The 9721-nt window shown below is 33.2% G+C and overlaps 1 protein-coding gene across 2 annotated transcripts; it reads left to right on the top strand.

The window, feature by feature from the left end:
* Positions 1-860: 860 nt before the first annotated feature.
* On the top strand, positions 861-4517 carry LOC108805698 (stomatal closure-related actin-binding protein 2). Of its 2 annotated transcripts, none has more exons than XM_018577633.2 (13): positions 861-1117; positions 1486-1790; positions 1873-2001; positions 2079-2171; positions 2411-2557; positions 2659-2727; positions 2814-2897; positions 2977-3160; positions 3254-3370; positions 3480-3538; positions 3632-3763; positions 3863-4012; positions 4097-4517. In XM_018577633.2, the coding sequence occupies exons 1-13, from the start codon at positions 1054-1056 to the stop codon at positions 4121-4123; spliced, it is 1560 nt and encodes a 519-aa protein (XP_018433135.1). In that variant the 5' UTR covers positions 861-1053; the 3' UTR covers positions 4124-4517. The 2 variants fall into 2 exon arrangements, with proteins under 2 accessions (XP_018433135.1, XP_056845808.1); XM_056989828.1 differs by lacking the exon at positions 861-1117 and adding an exon at positions 1198-1220 and having other exon boundaries at positions 4097-4509.
* The last annotated feature ends 5204 nt before the right edge of the window (positions 4518-9721 follow it).

Raw genomic sequence — 9721 nt, 5'->3', positions numbered from 1 at the left:
TTAATCAAACATAAAGGTTCCTTTTTCATAAATTAATAATTTAAAGTCTCCTTTTCTGAACCTACCAAGTTAATTTTCATGGATAAGAAATGTTGGATTGATGATAGAATCAGTACAGAGTATTGCATGTGCTATAAATCTAATTTCTTTACCAATAATTGTGCTTCTTTGTTTTTTAGTTTGCTAAATTATAATTGTGCTTCTTGCAATCCAAAAAATAATTCCATGTTTGGTCACTGAGCAACAAGTATTCTAGCATTGCATCTTTTGTCTATGTCTACCAACCATACTCAAATAATATACAAATATATATTATGCATGTGTGTGTATTTACTGATCATTTATTCTGTAAAAGTAGGTCTGCAGTGAAAAAATAACAATGACTTCAAAGTGGATTATTTCTGCTTGTCTATTTATCTTTAATTAGATTATTTCGCATGTAAGAAAATGACCATGTTATAAGAGAACAAGAATCCAAAACTAGATAATCTAAAATCTCTAAATCATTTCATCAGTGAATGAATATTTTTAAAATAGCATAATCAAGATTGAACATTTAAATATATCATAAAATGAAGTGGGTGGCTTTTGCTAAAACGGCTATCTAAATTGGTGGCTATTAAACTATACAATATATAATATTAAGATTTTAAAAAATTCTCAACGAAAAGAAAAGTGGCATGAAACCCCACAAGAAATTAAGAATCAGTACTGTATTATTTTATGTCAAGATTAGGATAATTAGATATTCTTTGCTTTAAACTTGAATAAGATTTTCACAAAGAAAAACTTTTAATAAGATAATAAGCAGATGGAAAATGATAATAAATGGCTCCTTAAATAGCCATAATTAGCTCCATTAAACAGAGGAGGTCCATTTTCTCTCAGGAGGAGGAGAGTGGGAGCCACAACAGCGATGCACACACAGAGACCCGACGGCGCGTGAGTCTCAGACCAGAGAGAGAATTATAAAAAAGAAACGTTTTCTTCTTTTGTGCACTCTTTAACGATGATGGCGTGAAAGAAAGAGAAAAAAGAGAGAAAGATAAAGACATGATGATCAGTCAAACGAGCTGCTTTTGGGAAGAGAGACTCAAGAACCACCACAAGACCAAAGGTGTTTGTCTCCTTCTTCTCTCTGTTTTCTTGATCATGTTCTTGCATTTTCTTCTACTTTTTTCTTGAAAAGTCTCTGTTTCTGGGATTGCCTTAAAGAAACTGTAACAAGTTGTTTTGTTATCAATGTTGTGTAGATTAAAACCGATCCTTGCATCCTGATGAATCTTCTTGTATCATGGTTGCATGAATTACAAAAATTATGGATATGAAATCTTTTATATATATGTTTATGGATTGCAAAATATTTAAAGTTTAGTATCACAATTATTTTTTTATCAATCTTGTGTCAGGGTTCATGCATCTTTTATTATTAGTTGATCATTATTTTGACATGTTAGTTTTAAATATTTTTTTTTTTGAACGCAGATAAGATTCCGACAATGACCAAAGTATGTCCTGAAACGGAAGAGAAGAGTGTGTGTGAAGCAGTAGTAGTTCAAGCAATTTCAGCTGACGTGAGCTTCCCTGCTAACCAGTTTCCATCATACAAGTTAGGACCTGATGATCAGATTCTTGATGAGCCTAAAGAAAATGAAAAACATCGATCTGTTAAAGATGTTGTGGACAAAGAAACAGGAGATTTGTCAGATCAGCACAAGCGTCTTTCAGTTCGTGACCTCGCTTGCAAATTCGACAAGAACTTAGCTGCAGCTTCTAAACTAGTTGATGAGGTTCCACCATAACAATTCTTTTATTCGTTCTTGCTGCTATTATGTGTCTGTGTTTTTAGATGAATGTGTATGGAATATTTAGGCAAAGTTGAATGAGGTGACTTCATTGGAAGGACATGTTATGCTAAAGAAACTTAGGGATGCTTTAGAATCCATGAGAGGTCGTATGGATGGGCGTAACAAGGAAGCAGTTGAAAAAGCCATCTCTATGGTTAGCTTTTATTACTTATAAATGTTTTTAGAACATTTGCTTTCAACTTTTAGAACACACTTGTTAATGTCTTGTAGGTTGAAGCTCTAGCCGTTAAGTTAACTCAAAATGAAGGTGTGCTTATTCAAGAAAAGACTGAGGTGAAGAAACTGGCAAGCTTCCTCAAGCAGGTTTGTCCCCTGTGCTGACCTTTTCTTCTTTTCATAAGATTTTTTTAAAAAATTCGGTCTAGATGTACCTCCGCCTAATAAATGACCTTCTATAAAGCGCATAATTACCACCTAGAGATTTCTTGAACATTGGTTAATACATTTAAGTTTTCTCGAACATGTGTAGACTCTGTTATCTTCTTCTAGCCTGGTTGCTTTCTTTTGACAGTCAAACTAAGGCTGATTCATCCTGTTTTTAGACTTCAGAAGATGCAAAGAAGTTAGTAAACCAGGAATGGTCGTTTGCTTGTGCTGAAATAGAGAGTGCAAAGACTCTTGTGATAAGACTTGGAGGGGCATTTGAAGAACAGGAGCTTGCTTCCAAAGCTTCTCGAGCTCAGGGACCGGTATATATGCATCAACTTTCAGATCAATCTTTCTTTTTTTTATGTTTTGTTCTAACATCAGGACTAGGAACCTGAATCAAGTTTATGTTCCATTGCAACAGAATGTGGAGAAACTGGTTGAGGAAGTTCAGGAGGCTAGAAGAATCAAACGTATGCATCAACCAACCAAGGTCTAACTCCAAATATTCAAATATAACTTTCATGTTTCAGATGACTTACATTAAAAAATTTATAAACAAAATGCTTTCATATTTAGGTGATGGGTATGCAACACGAGCTTCATGATTTAAAGAGTCAAATCCAAGAGAAGTCTGCATACTCCATTAAGCTTCAAAGAGAGGTATGCATTTGTGTCTTGGCATCTTTCAACATATTTTTATATCTAGTCTTGCTCAACAAAACCGTTGTTCTTTCTTTAGATAGCAATAATCAAGAGAGCTGAAGGGTCCAAGTCATGCCCTTATGTTCTGGATGGTGCACAAACTCTTGGCTCGTGCTTAAGAATACGTGCCTCCTCAGATAATAGTGCTTCGGATATTTCCAAATGTTCAATCCAGTGGTACCGTGCAGCATCTGAGTCTAGTCGTAGAGAAGCTATATCTGGTATTACCATGTCTCTCTCTTTCCTTGGTTTTTATACATAGTACAATAACACATATAAGATTCATTCACATATTGAGCTCTTGTCAATCTCAGGTGCCAACCAATTAGTATATGCTCCAGAACCATATGATGTTGGGAGGGTAATACAAGCAGACATTCTTTCTAACGGCCAGAAGTTCACTGTTACAACCGACGGTCCAATTAATACTGGTTGGTGGTACAATAATTAGATTTATACTTTTTCAGTACCTCATGCTAAGTCTTTATATGGTGCTACAACGCTGCAAAAAAATGGCTAACCTGATCATGATTTCTACAGCTTCCGGCTTGCAATCACGTGTTGAATTACTCCTGCGCAAATCTAACAGTGAATTCACCGTATGGTTACAAGTTTCTTTTTACTTCAAAGAAGCATTAAACAGTATTGAGTACTTGCTCTAGTTTAACTTGACATATATCACTTCTTCTCAGGTGGTTATATCACAGATGAATGGGCAAGATCATTCATCGCGTTCCCACGTGTTTACTGTTGGAAAGGCTAGGGTGAAGCTGTCTCGAGGATGGATCACAAAGGCTAGAGAAATATATTCAAACTCCATGCAGGTAAAACCTATAGAGCTCTCTTTTCTTCTTTTTGGTTTTATTGAAGTTTCTTCTTTTTCTACAAGTTTTAAATGGTTTGGTATAACATTTTTGACGCAGTTATGTGGAGTGAGAGGCAATGCTAATGCTCCAGCAAAAGCATTGTTCTGGCAACCAAGAAAGGGTCTAAGTTTCTTACTAACTTTCGAGTCAGAACAAGAACGTAATGCAGCTATTGTTCTCTCCCGGAAATACGCATATGATTCCAATGTGAGTAACAAACACTAACCTGAAAAGAACAGTTACTCTATGGAAAAGTTATGTTCTGATCAAACATATTTTTGAATCATGCAGGTCACTCTGGTTGGGCCTGACGATTGAGGACCTAATAATAATGAAAGGTGTAACCAATCTTTTCTATCAAGTGTCCTGAAAGTTTTTTCTAAGATTGGCGATTTGGAGTGTTATGTCTTTGTATGTAGTTGAGGTTGGATGATTCTCTACTGCATAGTTTGTGTGTTTGCTGCATAGTTTTTTTAGGCAGGAAGCACATTTTGTGTGTGTGTGTTTTTGGCATGATCACTAGTGTGAGGTGGTTGGCATTTTCTTATTTTGATTTTGATTGGTTTGTTTGTTGTAGTGGTTAGTTTTGTGTTTGGTCTTGCATTGTTGCTTAGGGTTTTTATTTTTGGGTGTGAAGATTTGTTTGTATGTAGTAACAGAACTGAGTTTCCTTCATTCATATGATCAATGTAATAAAAATGCAAGGTAAAGAGAAGTTACGTAATTGCATTCATTCATATAATCAATGTAATATAAAGGATTTTTAGTAATTTAAACCTCCAACTAAAGATCAATCGTAAAACAAACTCTCGACTAAAAATTTTGTGAAATAAACCCTCATCTTTATTTCTGTTAATATTTTCTCCCCTCCGTCACATTTATCGTTAACTGTTGACGGAGAAACGTTAACTATTGACGACCAAGGTTACACAGGGGCGAAAACATTAATGGATATAAAGATGAGGGTTTATTTCACAAGATTTTTAGTTCAGGGTTTATTTTACGACCTATCTTTATCTTTAGTTTAGGGTTTAAATTACTAAAAATCTTTTTTTTTAGAAAATCCTATAAGTGTTGGTTATTTCGTAATTATTTCAAACTTCATAAATTTCAAAGACCGACTCTACTATTAATACCCCTGTTCAAAACGCAGTCGCCTAGGCGCTACTCGGTGGGTGACCGCGACGAGTTGGACCAAATCGGTGAATCTATGCGTTGACCCGCGTTTGACCGTCTAATTCCCGCGTAATCCCACGTTGACCGTCTAATTTTTTTTTGTTTTTTTTTAAATAAACTGAAATACGGTTGATTATTTTTACTCATTATTGACAGATTTGTATATTTATTGATTATTAAATAGTTACAATTAGCTATTTAATCCAAAACAAATACATGTATACTAAAGATAGGTCGTAAAATAAACCCTGAACTAAAAATCTTGTGAAATAAACCCTCATCTTTATGTCTATTAATGTTTTCGCCCCTGTGTAACCTTGGTCGTCAATAGTTAACGTTTCTCCGTCAACAGTTAACGATAAATGTGACGGAGGGGAGAAAATATTAACGGAAATAAAGATAAGGGTTTATTTCACAAAATTTTTAGTCGAGGGTTTGTTTTACGATTGATCTTTAGTTGGGGGTTTAAATTACTAAAAATCCTAATATAAATGCGAGAAAGATTTATAAAGAAGTTATGTATTAACTTCTGCAATTTTGAGCATTGCACTAAACTCGATGCTTCAAGATCAGACAATCATGTATTCTTGTGTGGAGAACAAAGTTTGCTACTTTACTCGATGATAACGATGATTCCGCGGTTCAAGATTGGACTTTGCACGTTGAGATTTATAGCCAAGTACTCTTCTTTAAGGAACTGATCCATCTCTCCCCCGTTCACAGGATCAAAGCTGCATCCGTAGAAACTGAGCCCAAGAAAACAAGAGATTTGGATCACTTGAAATTATTTTATACCACTTTTTAGGTTAGAGAAAACAAATTGGGATTGGTCAAGGCCCATTAGGGCCTTGAGCTTTTATCTCTTTAACCAGGATCTGTTAAACTTCGCGTGTGTGCCGTCTCTTCAATTGGATGAAACCTCGCTTGTCGTTTATATTCTGTGGAAGGAATCCTTGTGCCGTTTGGGAGACCACTTGACTTTTTTTGTGTGCACCAACCAACCACTTGACTAATCTCATTCTCATAGCAATACTAAAAGGTAAAAAGAGAAATATTTGTATAACAACAAAGATCATACATTTAGTTGGGCAAAAATCGAGCAGAAACCACATTAACATTGAACTTTCTTGGACTTAAGGCGACTGAATTCGATTTTATTTAAAGTACTGATTGTGAAAATATTTTTAGATTTTGTAATTTTAGAAAAATACAGTATTGGAGTTTTATTCTCTTGCAGTGTCGGTCTAGAATTGTTATAAAATCATTCATCTATATATTCATTCAGTTCGATAACATATGTTATATTTTTGACGAGTGTTTAAGTCTTACTTTTTATGTATTCAACAACACCTCATTTATTGGTCAAGTGACAAAAGAAGTGCTACCGAGTTGCATTATAAATTTATAACATTAAGTTCATTAGGTATAGGGTTCCGTTTGTATTTAGTGAGTAAATGGATCCTCAAAATGGAAAATCACTTTGAAGAGAAAACATCCCTATTTGGAAAAAGGTTTGGTAAAGGAAAGTGAGAACCCCAATACGGTCAGTTGTTCAATGCGCACCAATAGTAAGAGAAAGATTAAAAAAAGTTGAAAACACACCAGCTTTCGAGAGAGGGAGACATGGACCAATTATCACTTGATTCTGTTTCAGTTTAAAGTTCAACTTTAAAAAGGTATATCTTGCACCTTTATTAATTAGGTATTAAAAAGGCAAGTTGTTGATGAACGTCGACTTCCATTTTTCTTTTATTCTATACTCTAGTTCCACTTGTGGTGGAGAAGAGTTAAGAGTGGGGATTCTTAGAAGTAAGAATCTACTCTATTAAAATAGAGTCCTACTTTTTATCTACTATAGAGAAGTCTATGTTAGACCAAATCTGGATTATTAATATGTTTTATTAGGTTAACATACTAATTTACATTTTAAACATATTATGAACTAAAATAGTGGGTTATTAAGTAACAAATGAATATTTTTACGTAACTGATTAAAATGCTTCCCCTACAATATAGGACATTTGTTTATATTTGACATTCTACTTTTGTAACAACCGTATTTCATTTAAATATTTCTATACATGTTATATTGTATTTATATTAATCATGATTTCATACTTAATAAACTAATAAAAGTTATCATTCAGCTTTAAATGATTCTACTAAAATTGACATATATTATAATAATAATAATATTAACAACCTGAAACTCTAACCATCTTACCAATAAAACAAAATGATTAAAATAATTATAACTAAACCGGTAAATATTAAATTTTGTATTACACAATCAACATTTACATCTTATAATCTAATTTAATCAAATTATAATACATATCAACAACCCTAAACTTGCTTCAACTAAATTTCTAAACCGATTTTAATAAAAACAAAAACGTGCAATTGTATTGAATTGATAAAACAAACATAAACAAAAATAATATCCGCGTTTTAACGCGGGTTAGATTCTAGTAGGTTTTTAAATTACGCTAATAACCCTAATTCTAAAAACTTCTATTAATCATGGTCTAAATATGTAATTTTAAATATCGACAAAAGTACTACACTTCAAACGAGACGTAAAGATTAACTTTAGTAGATGAATTTGTGAAGAAAAGAGGAACAGTCCGCCAAAAAACCTCAAGGTAGAAAAATGAAGATTGTGTTGATCATCTTTAGGAATCTGCCACTCAGTACAGTAATATTTCACGATATAATAATTTCAGTAATAGCAACTAATTGTATATGTTATTGACAAAGAAATCCTTGGAAAAATAAAATAAAAGATCATATTTTGTAAAGTACCAATATTTTATTATAGTTCTATCATAATTGCAAATACAGGTATTATTATTATTATTTACTTTTTTTTGCAAAAAACAGGTATTATTTGTAGTATAACTTGGATAAATGTTTGCAGATCCTTTCTATACATGTGTATTTGTACTTTTGGGGGCATCATTTCACAAGTATTTGAGTATATAAAAGCAAAAAAAAACGAAATTTGAGAATTTTTCATGCACAAAAACTCTCGGTATACATGAAGCTTAAACGTGATGGGTTTCGGGAAAATTGAGATTTCTTTTTTTGGGATACACGTGAAAAGATGAAACATTTTGTCCGCAACCACCGGCCTCGACTAAAATAATGTATAAACCCTAATTCATATATATTGTTTATTTATTCCATTCCTTCGATTAAATGATGTGCTATGATGATGGTTAGTTGGAGATCACATGAGGCTAAATTATCCATATACAGCCAGTGGCTGCGTTTCCATATCTGTATTATTGCAGTCTTGCAGACAATACATGAATCACACAATTACCTTTTGATGGACAATATTAAATAACAACTCCAGATCGTGCACCAGGTCTATATATATATATATATATGTTTTTATATGCGAAATTTTAATGATATATACATCCAAAAACCATCAAAATTTATATTATAGTCTCAACAATAGATATGTATCATGAATTCATGATGCTGACTTACTAATTCTAGGTATCTCATTTTTTCATTATCCTCTATAAAAACTAGTTCAGAATATGCTTTCTTTAAAATTTAGGTTTAATTCGACTAGTATGTAGCCAATTATCAACCAAAAAGCGGTAAGCCAACTAAAAACAATGACAACAGGTACATTAACAACAAACTTTATTGAAGGGGTGGCTGGCTTCACCATTAGGCTTTTTGTTCACACAACATATTCATCTAAAACTAAACTTACTCTAAATTGTCAATGTTGGTAATTTAACTGGTGAAGAACATACTTTCTTGTTTACTGTTATGTTATTTACTGTTAGTTTTACTCTGGTTTAACTTTAGTTTGGAGCCTTCGGCATGAATTACTTTCTTGTTTCATCAGCAGATGGGCACAGCAAATGAAAAATATCCAAAACTTTTTGCAGTGTGTAAAATAAAAAAAAGGTTCAAATATAACTAATTGACCAAATAAATAATAAATTTAAATGTAAAATTCAGTATCTTCTCGTCTGAATGTAAACATATCGATTGTTTAACCAAAATAAGATGTGAAGTCTTAAAAAAGGACAATGTGAATTATGAAGCTGTGAACCATTCATGCTCCATCTCCAGACATCGGGAACATAAACATTACAAGTACAAAAGTTACTTATTTACAAGATATGAATAAGGCAAGAACACAACCTCTCTCCCCGTATTATGTCATTTCAATTCCCAAAAACAAGAGTACACACTTGTTTATGAAAAAAGAAAAAAGACCATCGCCACTGTATATATCTCCTTGGATGCTTGTAAATATGACTATACCTTTGAATACAAGTATACAACACTAGTTTGCCAGATTTTCTGACATCAATCTCTAAACATGTGGTTATGTTCTTAATTAGATTAATCACAAAGAGAGAGAGAGAGAGAGAGAGAGAGAGAGAGAGAGAGAGAGGAGAGAGAGAGAGAGAGAGAGGAGAGAGAGAGAGAGAGAGAGAGAGAGAGAGAGAGAAGAGAGAGAGAGAGAGAGAGAGAGAGAGAGAGAGAGAGAGAGGTTAAAAACGCAAATCAGTATCCAATTCAATGAAAACATGAATCGTGCTTAAAATGTGAATCTTCTCGAATACATTAACAGATGATGAAAAAATGAAAACATGTAGATAAAGAAGGAGCTCCCTTCAGTCCAAACACAGATAAAGAGAGATGAAAAACATCTCCCGCATCATTCACACAGTCACTGTGGTTTAACATTTCTTGTTTCAT

Source organism: Raphanus sativus, chromosome 6 (assembly GCF_000801105.2).
Source record: "Raphanus sativus cultivar WK10039 chromosome 6, ASM80110v3, whole genome shotgun sequence".
Lineage (NCBI taxonomy): Eukaryota > Viridiplantae > Streptophyta > Magnoliopsida > Brassicales > Brassicaceae > Raphanus > Raphanus sativus.
The sequence above is the reverse complement of the archived record's forward strand: the minus strand, read 5'-3'. Positions and strand labels throughout refer to the sequence as shown.